Below are 12,721 nucleotides of genomic sequence, written 5' to 3' on the forward strand. Positions count from 1 at the left end.
GCAAGACAGAACTATCCGTTTATCAATCTGAGAGAAGGACTGGAGACATACCACTGTAGATCTTCCAGAATTCATTCTGGAAAAAGAAGGAAAAAAGAATGAAATCATTTCGTGAATCAGTTTGAAACAGTGTCATATGGAGCACAAATATGATGAACAGTAGAGACTATAAGTATCCCGATAATAAAGATGTAGTCAGAGATGTCACATTAGTGGAGAATAGTGAACACTGTTTATGGACCAGACCAAGCTCCCTCAAAATATATTCAGAAGATAGACTAACCTTTTCTTATTTTAAAGGTGTTGCATTCCAGATGCAATTTGATTGATCAAATTACTCGGTGTTAAACAAAATGCTCTTTTTTTTACAGTACAGTTAAAATACAGGCAAAATAAAAAGAAAAGAACATTGGCTTAACTGTAATTCCTTTGAAATTAGACTTTAGGAAATACTCAAATTCCCTGCCGGTAAACGATGGCCCCCTATCTGTGAGCAACACTTCCGGGAGTCCACGTTTTGAAAAACATGTGTGGTTTTTCCAAAGACGTCCCCATGTTTGATGAATGAACTCTATGCACATCTGGCCACTTTGAATAGGCATCCACAATGACTAAAAGTGTTGAGACCACGGAAGGATTGGCATCGTTGACGTGTAATTTAATCCAGGGTTTACCCCGCCATTCTCACAAATGCAGGTGGTACATTTTGTCCATGTTGGCACCCTGGGCACTGTAAATGGGCTTTCCAGGGTACGCACTCTTCTGGATACCGGCCTCTGAGTTCTCTTACTCAATGTGGGACTAGTGGGACTCTTTTGCTGTCTCAAGTCTGTGTACTGGCAGCAACTACATTTACTTGATGGGATCCTGGAAAATATTTTAACTGTTTGAGCAAGATTTGGCTTTGTTTTGGGGTTTTGATATAGGCTGACCTAGAATCTCTCTGTTCAGGATATGTCCCTGAGTGAGACTGCAATTGTAGCTAATGCAGCTATGTCTGCATTCACTCCTGGCCACCAGACATAATGTCTTGCCAACATCTTCATTTGGAAACCCATGGATGACCCTGATGGAGGTCAGTCAGTATCTAGTGGTGACCTTTGCTTGCGACAATCACTTTTGCTCTCCATAATAAAATGCGGTCCTCTCTTGTGATCTGGTCTCTCCGGGTATGGAAAGGTTTCCAGTCTGGTTGCAAAGAACCCATTTGTTTCCCCCGTCACCACCAGCTATTTTAGTTTTGTCAGGTCTGGATCTTTCTGCATCCAAAGCCTGATATTGTCAGCTGTGACTGGAAGGGAGTTCAGAAAATTTGAAACCATTGTGGACTCTTTCAGTGGTGGTGCCACGGGTGGTTCAATACACCCGCATTTGCTACTTGACCTCCCAGATGTTGTTCCAAATTGTCACTATGTGTACAAAGTATTAGAGCACACAGCGGAATTTGACCTGAAGCTATGGGTGACACTGCCTTGTCCTCTTTATGTAGACCTAGCAAAATTTATGGTCCATTATTATTATAAAGTTACATCTGCCAAAGTTTTAGTGGAAATTCCTGACTCTTCTGCTCCTCGGATGCTACCTGATCTACTGTGCTTTTCCAGCACAACACTCTCGACTCTGATCTCCAGCATCTGCAGTCCTCACTTTCTCCCATTTGTCTAGATGATGCACTGAGTGGAATCCCACTGAACCCAGTTGGGATTCAGTTGTTAAGGTGCTTTTGCACGGTTCCATCACTGATCCCACATACCAACCGGTCTATCAGCATCTCATTAAATCAAAGTCAGATCCCTCTGCTAGTTGTCTTAACCTAGTCAAAAATCCCAATTCAGTTTCCCCTGGTTCTTGCATTGCTGAGTTAAACTGATAGCCTCTCAGAATTGGAGGAGGTTTGGGGTTATAATATTCCATAAGTAAATCTGTCAACTCTTGAAAGGTTTTGGTATTTAGTGCCACAGGGAAGGTTTGGCTCCTAATAACTGAAAAAGCTGTGGGTATCAACAGCCTGTTCCATTTTTCAGTAGATGATGGAGAACATTTTACATATCTACCCTTGGCCGGCATTTATCTAGATCACATACTAATAATAGGGAAGGCCACTAAAGAGTGGTTAGAAGACTTGGACATAGTTTTTAGACATTTCTCCAAGGCGGGAGAAATGTGGGTAGCCACTCAAAGTGGTTGGACATGCATAGAGTGAATGTGTCAAACACGGGGCTCTCGATCAAAAACCTGCAAGCATCCTCCGCAATACACAGGCTCCCAGAAGTGTTGGTCACAGAGAATGGGCCATCATTTATCAGCAGGGAATAAAAGTACTCTCTAAAGTCAAAAGGCATTCTGCTTATAAGGACAGCTCCATACCATCCATCATCCAATGATCTGGTGGAAATAACGATCCAAACTTTGAAGGCTGCCATAAAGATACAGCCCACAGCTTCACTCGATACCAAATTGTCCCAGTTCCTGTTTAATTATCAGACCAAGCTTTGTGCAACTGCAGGGATAGCTCTAGCAGAGTTGTTAATGGGAAGAAGACTCTACACCAGGCTAAACCTGATCTTCCTGGACAAAGGGTGGAGGGGAGTGTGAAACGGCAACAGGAACACCAAAGACTTCTCTAAGTGAAAGAGACAGTTTACTTTAGGGACAACGTTTGGTGCTGAAACCATGGAAACAGCCATGCATGGGTCAGAGGCCCGATCGGCAGGAGGTCAGGGCTCAAGACGTACAGCGTTCAGGTAGGTATGACGGTTCTGGACCACATGAAAACTGCAAACCCAAAAACATGGCAGGAGCAAAACATGCTCAGACTCTCTGACCAGCCAGAAATGCTGTTGGAACCCAGGGGTTCTCCCCCACCATCTAACATCGAACCAACTTTGGAGTCTGAGATGGACTCTGTGTATGTCACAGCCTCAACACCTTTACTGCCTGAAGAAGAGGATGACTTTCTTCTGAGATGCTTTAGATGGAAGAGGTGAACTACGGTGTGGTACACGCTGCCCATGTCCGATTCTAAGTTGGAGGAACCGGACCCGGTGCGAAAATGCCCCAGGACAGGCTACAAGATAAAGAACGGGCCTACATCCAGGGACTTAGAGGGAGAGCAATGTAGCGATTATAACAGGGTCAGCCAGGGGATTCCATAAAATAGGAGTTCCTGGGTCTAATCAGGGAGCCCTGGCTTTTCAGCGATAAACAGGAGTGTCAGAGGTTCTATTCACTCTGAGAGCTGTCTCTGAGGGAGCTGGATCAGTGTCAAGGACTCTCCCTGTGTAAATAAAGAGTGACTTGGTGACGGGATACCAGCCTCTGTGGAGTTATTTCAGTTATAGATAAATTAAAACAGATTACTGACAGGACTAATACAGAGAACTAAATGCAGATTACAGATTTTCCTATAATAATGGAATAAGGTGCATATTACCGTCTGAGTTGTTCGACTATTATAGTGCAATAGGGTGTAGTTTATAGACTTGACAATTAAAGTGGATTAAGATGTAGATTACAGACTGGAATTATAGTGTGGCTGGAGTCAGAATACAGATTAGGAATAAATGGAGTTAAAAATGAATTTTTAAAGTGGAATAAGGACAGATTATAGATTGGACTGTTACAGTAGAATAATTACTGACTGGATTGTTTAACTGGATTTGGTTAAGTAACAGGCTGGAGTGTTCAAGTGAAATACACACAATTGGCCGACTGGATTGTTAATAGTGGAATTTTGACACTTTACAGATTGCTAGAGTGATATAAAGTATGGGTTACAGACTGGACAGTTAGTACAAAGTAAGGGTAGATTGCAAACTGGACTGTTACAATGGAATATAGACAGTTTATTGACTCGAATGTTTGTGTAATAGACTGCAATAGTGGAATAAATTACAGATTACTGACTAGACGACAGTGTTATCTGGGACCCAATCACAGATTGACTTCTCTGGAATAACCAGAGGAAGTGGTCAGATCCAGTGGAACAACAAAGATGAGGCGTGAAGGTTCAATTGGGGCGATTGAGAGTTATAAGGTAGCCAGGAAGGACCTGAAGAGAGAGCTAAGAGCAGCAAGGAGGGGACATGAAAGGTCCTTAGTCGGTAGGATTAGGGAAAACCCTAAGGCTTTCTATAGGTATGTCAGGAATAAAAGAATGACTAGGGTAGGAATAGGTCCAGTCAAGGATAGTAGTGGGAAGTTGCGTGTGGAGGCTGAAGAGATTGGGGAGACACTGAATGAATACTTTTCGTCAGTATTCAATCAGGAACAGGACATTGTTGTCAATGTGAGTACTGAGTCACAATTAAGTAGAATGGATGGCTTTGAGGTATGTAGAGAAGAGGTGTTGGAAATTCTGGAAAGGGTGAAAATAGATAAGTCTCCTGGGCCTGATGGCATTTATCCTAGGATTCTCTGGGAAGCAAGGGAGGAGATTGCAGAGCCATTGGCCTTGATTTTTATGTCCTCGTTGTCTACAGGAGTAGTGCCAGAAGATTGGAGGCGAGCAAATGTGGTTCCCTTGTTCAAGAAGGGGAGTAGGGATAATCCTGGTAACTATAGGCCGGTGAGTCTCACTTCTGTTGTGGGCAAAATCTTAGAGAGAATTGTAAGGGATAGGATTTATGAACATCTGGATAGGAATAATGTGATCAAGGATAGTCAGCATGGTTTTGTGAAGGGCAGGTCGTGCCTCACAAACCTTGTTGAATTCTTTGAGAAGGTGACTAAGGAGGTGGATGAGGGGAAAGCAGTAGATGTGGTGTATATGGATTTTAGTAAGGCGTTTGATAAGGTTCCCCATGGTAGACTACTGCAAAAAATACGGAGGTATGGCATTGAGGGTGAGTTGGAGGTTTGGATTAGGAGTTGGCTGGCTGGAAGAAGACAGAGGATAGTAGTTGATGGCAAAGGTTCATCTTGGAGTGCCGTCACTAGCGGTGTTCCGGAAGGATCTGTTTTGGGACCATTGCTGTTTGTCATTTTTATAAATGACCTGGAGGAGGGGTTAGAAGGTTGGGTGAGCAAGTTTGCGGATGATACGACAGTCGGAGGAGTTGTAGACAGTGAGGAAGGATGTGGCAGGTTACAGCGGGATATAGATAAGCTGCAGAACTGGGCAGAAAGATGGCAAATGGAGTTCAATGTAGCTAAGTGTGAGGTGATTCACTTTGGTAAGAGTAATAAAAAGATGGGGTCCTGGGCTAACGGTCGGATACTTGGTAGTGTGGATGAGCAGAGGGATCTTGGTGTCCATGTACACAAATCTTTGAAAGTTGCCACCCAGGTAAATAGTGCAGTGAAGAAGGCATATGGCGTACTGGCTTTTATTGGTAGAGGAATTGAGTTCCGGAGTACTGAGGTCATGTTGCAGTTGTATTAGACTCTGGTGCGGCCGCATCTGGAGTATTGTGTGCAGTTTTGGTCGCCATACTATAGGAAGGATGTGGAGGCACTGGAACGGGTGCAGAGGAGGTTTACCAGGATGTTGCCTGGTATGGCAGAAAGATCGTATGAGGAAAGGCTGAGGCACTTGAGGTTGTTTTCATTGGAGAAAAGAAGGTTTAGGGGTGACTTGATAGAGGTGTATAAGATGAATAGGGGTTTAGATAGGTTCGACAGTGAGAATCTTTTTCCACGTATGGAGTCAGCTATTACAAGGGGGCATAGCTTTAAATTAAGGGGGGGTAGGTATAGGACAGATGTTAGGGGTAGGTTCTTTACTCAGCGAGTCGTGAGTTCATGGAATGCCCTGCCAGTAGCAGTGGTGGACTCTCCCTCATTATGGGCATTTAAGCGGGCATTGGATAGGCATATGGAGGACAGTGGGCTAGTGTAGGTTAGGTGGGCTTGGATCGGCGCAACATCGAGGGCCAAAGGGCCTGTACTGCGCTGTATTCTTCTATGTTCTATGTTCTAACAATGAGATTTTACAGGAGAAGAATTGAGACGTACTGTTCTTTCACCATCTTCAAACACCTCCCTCAGTTCTTCATATGAGCAGACCTCCTCATGACACTCCCGTTCAATGGAGCCCCTTTTCAGCTCTTCCAGTCCTGCATTCGCCCGTCTCTCTCTATGCAGCACGCCATTGGCTTCAGATCCCTGCAGGAAAACTGCATGAGACAGATTCAAGCATTACATCGGCAGAAAATCAAATTGAAAAACGTGGGTGTGTTGCACTGGAACACTTTGAGCACTGCAGCAAAAACAGTATTGGTCATCATGTTGTGTGGGACTAATGTACCGGCAGGGAAATTTGCTAGAACTGCTTGGGAGGATTTAAACTAGTAAGGTGGGGGGATGGGACTCAGGGAGATAGTGAGGAAAGAGATCGATCTGAGATGGGTACAGCTGAGAACAGAAATTAGTCAGAGTCAGGGCAGGCAGGGACAAGGTAGGACTAATAAATTAAACTGCATTTATTTCAATGCAAGGGGCCTAACAGGGAAGGCAGATGAACTCAGGGCATGGTTAGGAACATGGGACTGGGATATCATAGCAATTACAGAAACATGACTCAGGGATGGGCAGGACTGGCAGCTGAATGTTCCAGGATACAAATGTTACAGGAAGGATAGTAAGGGAGGCAAAAGAGGAGGGGGAGTGGCATTTTTGATAAGGGATAGCATTACAGCTGTGCTGAGGGAGGATATTCCTGGAAATACATCCAGGGAAGTTATTTGGGTGGAACTGTGAAATAAGAAAGGGATGATCACCTTATTGGGATTGTATTATAGACCCCCCCAATGGTCAGAGGGAAATTGAGAAGCAAACTTTTAAGGAGATCTCAGCTATCTGTAAGAATAGTAGGGTAGTTATGGTAAGGGATTTTAACTTTCCAAACATCAACTGGGACTGCCATAGTGCTAAAGGTTTAGATGGAATTGAATTTCTTAAGTGTGTACAAGACAATTTTCTGATTCAGTATGTGGATGTACCTACTAGAGAATGTGCAAAACTTGACCTACTCTTGGGAAATGGGCAGGGCAGGTGACTGAGGTCTCAGTGGGGGAGCACTTTGGGGCCAGCGACCATAATTCTATTCGTTTAAAATAGTGATGGAATAGGATAGACCAGATCTAAAAGTTGAAGTTCTAAATTGGAGGAAGGCCAATTTTGACGGTATTAGGGAAGAACTTTGGAAAGCTGATTGGAGGCAGATGTTCGCAGGGATGGCTGGAAAATGGGAAACCTTCAGAAATGAGATAACAAGAATCCAGAGAAAGTATATTCCTGTCAGGGTGAAAGGGAAGGCTGGTAACTATAGGGAATGCTGGATGACTAAAGAAATTGAGGGTTTGGTTAAGAAAAAGAAGGAAACATATGTCAGGTATAGACAGGATAGATCGAGTGAATCCTTAGAAGAATATAAAGAAAGTAGGAGTATACTTAAGAGGGAAATCAGGAGGGCAAAATGAGGACATGAGATAGCTTTGGCAAATAGAATTAAGGAGAATCCAAGGGGTTTTTACAAATATATTAAGGACAAAAGGGTAACTAGGGAGAGACTAGGGCCCCTCAAAGATCAGCAAGGTGACCTTTGTATGGAGCCACAGAAAATGGGGGAGATACTAAATGAATATTTTACATCAGGATTTACTGTGGAAAAGGATATGGAAGATCTTGACTGTAGGGAAATAGATGGTGACATCTTGCAAAATGTCCAGATTACAGAGGAGGAAGTGCTGGATGTCTTGAATTGGTTAAAAGTGGATAAGTCCCCAAGACCTGATCAGGTGTACCCGAGAAGTCTGTGGGAAGGTAGAGAAGTGATTGCTGGGCCTCTTGCTGAGATATTTGCATCATAGATAGTCACAGGTGATGTGCCGGAAGACTGGAGTTTGGCAAATGTGGTGCCACTGTTTTAGAAGGGCAGTAAAGACAAGCCAGGGAACTATAGACCAGTGAGCCTGACGTCGGTGGTGGGCAAGTTGTTGGAGGGAATCCTGAGGGACAGGATGTACATGTATTTGGAAAGGAAAGGACTGATTAGGGATAGTCAACATGGCTTTGTGCGTGGGAAATCATGTCTCACAAACTTGATTGAGTTTTTTGAAGAAGTAACAAAGAGGATTGATGAGGGCAGAACAGTAGATGTGATCGATATGGACTTCAGTAAGGCGTTCGACAAGGTTCCCCATGGGAGACTGATTAGCAAGGTTAGATTTCATGGAATACATGGAGAACTAGCCATTTGGATACAGAACTGGCTCAAAGATAGAAGACAGAAGGTGGTGGTGGAGGGTTGTTTTTCAGACTGGAGGCCTGTGACCAATGGAGTGCCACAAGGATCGGTGCTGGGTCCTCTACTTTTTGTCATTTACATAAATGATTTGGATGTGAGAATAAGAGGTACAGTTAATAAGTTTGCAGATGACACCAAAATTGGAGATGTAGTGGACAGCGAAGAGGGTTACTTCAGATTCAACAGGATCTGGACCAGTTGGGCCAATGGGCTGAGAAGTGGCAGATGGAGTTTAATTCAGATAAATGTGAGGTGCTGCATTTTGGGAAGGCAAATCTTAGCAGGACTTATACACTTAGTGGTAAGGTCCTAGGGAGCGTTGCTGAACAAAGAGACCTTGGAGTGCAGGTTCATAGCTCCTTGAAAGTGGAATCACAGGTAATTAGGATAGTGAAGAAGGCGTTTGGTATGCTTTCCTTTATTGGTCAGAGTATTGAGTACAGGAATTGGGAGGTCATGTTGTGGCTGTACAGGACATTGGTTAGGCTACTGTTGGAATATTGCGTGCAATTCTGGTCTCCTTCCTGTTGGAAAGATGGTTGTGAAACTTGAAAGGGTTCAGAAAAGATTTACAAGGATGTTGCCAGGGTTGGAGGATCTGAGCTACAGGGAGAAGCTGAACAGGCTGGGGCTGTTTTCCCTGGAGCGTCGGAGGCTGAGGGGTGAACTTGTAGAGGTTTACAAAATTATGAGGGGCATGGATAGGATAAATAGACAAAGTCTTTTCCCTGGGGTCGGGGAGTCCAGAACTAGAGGGCATAGGTTTAGGGTGAGAGGGGAAAGATATAAAAGAGACCTCAGGGGCAATTTTTTCGCACAGAGGATGGTGCGTGTATGGAATGAGCTGCCAGAGGATGTGGTGGAGGCTGGTACAATTGCAACATTTAAGAGGTATTTGGATGGGTATATGAATAGGCAGGGTTTGGTGGGATATGGGCCGGGTGCTGTCAGGTGGGACTAGATGTGTTGGGATACCTGGTCGGCATGGAGGGTTTATACTGAAGGGTCTGTTTCCATGCTGTACATCTCTGTGACTCTATGACCTTGGTGAGGGTTGACTGCATCCTGCATAATAGATGGTGCTCAGAACTGCAAACAATTGTCCAACGTTTGTTTCATATGGTTTAGATTTAGGCTTGCCCTCTGGAATTGGAAGGATCGTTATTCTTGGCTTGTGTCTTCATCAGGTTATCATTGAAGGTTAGAATCATAAAATCCCTACAGTGGCCCAACAAGTTCACACTGACCCTCTGAAGAGTAACCCACCCAGCCCCATTCCCCTACCCTACTATTCTACATTTATTCCTGACTAATGCACATAACCTACATATCCATGAACACTATGGGCAATTTAACATGGCCAATCCACCCTAACCTGCACATTTCCATACTGTAGGTAATCTAACCTAATCTAAAACATCTTTGGACTGTAGGAGGAAAGGGGAGCAAACCTCCACAGCCATGGGGAGAATGTACAAACTCCACACAGACAGTCAACTGAGGCTGGAATCAAACCCAGGTCCCTGGTGCTGTGAGACAGCAGTGCTAACCACTGAGCCACTGTGCCACTCTCAACAAAATTTCCCAGTTACTGCAGTGGGATTTGAACTCCTGTGTCTAGATCAGGTTTGTTTGTGTAAAACCATGGGAGTGTATCTTTTAGACAGTTGGCAATGGTCAGAAGTGTTCTGCAAACTTCCAACAAGCTGAAACACAAGCTGCCTCTACTGCGGGTACTTTTAGTTGATGACTAACCTGATTTCCAGAGAGTGGGCAGTTATTTCAATGTACAAATTAGTCCGTGTACTTCAAGTGTTTTTGTGGGCTTTTGGATTGAACAGTTACCAGTTAAGTGCCTTTCAGCACTGTGTGTGGGCCAAGAAAAATGCAAGAAGTTATCTCCACCACTTCTGTCTTCTCAGATTAAAGCAACTCCCAATCAACTCCCAATTAAAGTAGACATTGGGCCACTTCAAACTGATGCAGGAAGCCTAGTGATGGGAGATAAGGAAATAGCAGGAGAATTTAACAAGTACTTTGCGTCAGTTTTCACAGTGGAAGACATGAGTAATATCCCAAAAATTAAAGGGTGTCACGGGGCTGAGTTGAGTATGGTTGCCATTACGAAAGAGATAGTGCTAGAAAAGTTAAAAAGTCTTAAAATTGATAAATCTCCTGGCCCCGATGGGATACATCCTAGAGTTCTGAGAGAGGTGGCTGAGGAAATAGCAGAGGCATTGGTTGAGATCTTTCAAGAGTCACTGGAGTCAGGAAAGGTCCCGGATGATTGGAAGATGGCTGTTGTAACCCCCTTGTTCAAGAAAGGATCAAGGCAAAAGATGGAAAATTATAGGCCAATCAGCTTAACCTCGGTTGTTGGTAAAATTCTAGAATCCATCATTAAGGATGAGGTTTCTAAATTCTTGGAAGAGCAGAGTCTGATTAGAACAAGTCAACATGGATTTAGTAAAGGGAGGTCATGCCTGACAAACCTGTTGGAATTTTTTGAAGAGGTAACAAGTAGGTTAGACCAGGGAAACCCAGTGGATGTGGTCTATCTAGACTTTCAAAAGGCCTTTGATAAAGTGCCACACAGGAGGCTGCTAGCAAGGTGAAGGCCCATGGTGTTCGAGGTGAGCTGCTGGGATGGATTGAGGATTGGCTGTCTAACAGAAGGCAGAGAGTTGGGATAAAAGGTTCTTTTTCAGAATGGCAGCCAGTGACGAGCGGTGTCCCGCAGGGTTCGGTGCTGGGGCCACAGCTGTTCGCATTATATATTAATGATTTGGATGAGGGAACCGGGGGCATTCTAGCGAAGTTTGCCGATGATACGAAGTTAGGTGGACAGGCAGGTAGTACTGAGGAAGTGGGGAGACTACAGAAGGATCTCGACAGGTTGGGAGAGTGGTCCAGGAAATGGCTGATGGAATTTAACGTGAGCAAGTGCGAGGTCTTGCACTTTGGCAAAAAGAATAAAAGCATAGACTACTTTCTAAATGGTGAGAAAATTAATAAAGCCAAAGCACAAAGGGATCTGGGAGTGCTAGTCGAGGATTCTCTAAAGGTAAACATGCAGGTTGAGTCCGTGATTAAGAAAGCGAATGCAATGTTGTCTCTTATCTCAAGAGGGTTGGAATATAAAAGCAGAGATGTACTACTAAGACTTTATAAAGCTCTGGTTAGGCCCCATTTGGAGTACTGTGTCCAGTTTTGGTCCCCACACCTCAGGAAGGACATACTGGCACTGGAACGTGTCCAGCGGAGATTCACACGGATGATCCCTGGAATGACAGGTCTAACATATGAGGAACGGCTGAGGATACTGGGATTGTATTCGTTGGAGTTTAGAAGATTAAGGGGAGACTTAATAGAGACGTACAAAATAATACATGGCTTGGAAAAGGTGGATGCTAGGAAATTGTTTCCATTAGACGAGGAGACTAGGACCCGTGGACACAGCCTTAGAATTAGAGGGGCCACTTCAGAACAGAAATGCGGAGACATTTCTTCAGCCAGAGAGTGGTGGGCCTGTGGAATTCATTGCCACGGAGTGCAGTGGAAGCCGGGACGCTAAATGTCTTCAAGGCCGAGATTGATAGATTCTTGTTGTCTAGAGGAATTAAGGGCTACGGGGAGAACGCTGGTAAGTGGAGCTGAAATGCGCATCAGCCATGATTGAATGGCGGAGTGGACTCGATGGGCCGAATGGCCTTACTTCCACTCCTATGTCTTATGGTCTTAACTATGGTGACCTTCCCAATGACTCACAACCTCTTCAGTTTCCCAATGCATAAATTCTTCAAACACGTTATGCCTCAAAGTCCCCTCCGATTTGTGATTTTGCCCACACCTTGATGATCTTTTCTGTGTTGCAGGCCCCTCACTCCGTAGTTGCGACCTTGCAGCCATTTTCTCAATTGTGCTCCAGGGAAAACAGCCCCAGCCTGTTCAGCTTCTCCCTGTAGCTCAGATCCTCCAACCCTGGTAACATCCTTGTAAATCTTTTCTGAACCCTTTCAAGTTTCACAACCATCTTTCCAATAGGAAGGAGACCAGAATTGCACGCAATGTTCCAACAGTGGCCTAACCAATGTCCTGTACAACCGCAACATGACCTCCCAACTCCTGTACTCAATACTCTGACCAATAAAACTCCACAAGCTAATGGCCAGATTGAGTCTCTCCAGTATCTTGGAGGACATGCAATGCCTGAAGAATATTTCACGTTGCTAAGTAGGTTCCTGGAATGGTCTGATTTAGGTGCAGTGGTGGGTTTCGGCTGCAGTTAATTCTGGAGTCTTCAGTGCTGCAGCCAGAGTGTAGGTTTTGTTGCATCCAGTACTGTTTCACATGGAATGGCTTCTGTATTGAAAACTCCACACCAACATTCAAGCAATCCCTGTGGTATAGTTTTCCCTTCCTTGAGTGAAGTCTATTCTCCCCATTTTGTTATTGGAATTATTAGTAACTGCC

The 12,721-nt window shown here is 44.3% G+C and overlaps 1 protein-coding gene across 1 annotated transcript in view; it reads right to left on the reverse strand.

Moving 5' to 3' along the window:
• The window catches only part of LOC122554901 (coagulation factor VII-like), a 34,300-nt gene that overhangs the window by 17,356 nt on the left and 4,223 nt on the right, over positions 1 to 12,721 (reverse strand). Inside the window, exons 2-3 of the mRNA XM_043700287.2 lie at positions 5,956 to 6,116; positions 52 to 76 (exon numbers count right to left, since the gene is read on the reverse strand). Coding sequence (XP_043556222.2) covers positions 52 to 76; positions 5,956 to 6,116 — 186 coding nt within the window. The remainder of the gene's footprint in view (positions 1 to 51; positions 77 to 5,955; positions 6,117 to 12,721) is intronic.

This window comes from Chiloscyllium plagiosum, unplaced genomic scaffold (assembly GCF_037043375.1).
Source record: "Chiloscyllium plagiosum isolate Xiang-an unplaced genomic scaffold, Cpla_swu_hap1 HiC_scaffold_12, whole genome shotgun sequence".
NCBI lineage: Eukaryota > Metazoa > Chordata > Chondrichthyes > Orectolobiformes > Hemiscylliidae > Chiloscyllium > Chiloscyllium plagiosum.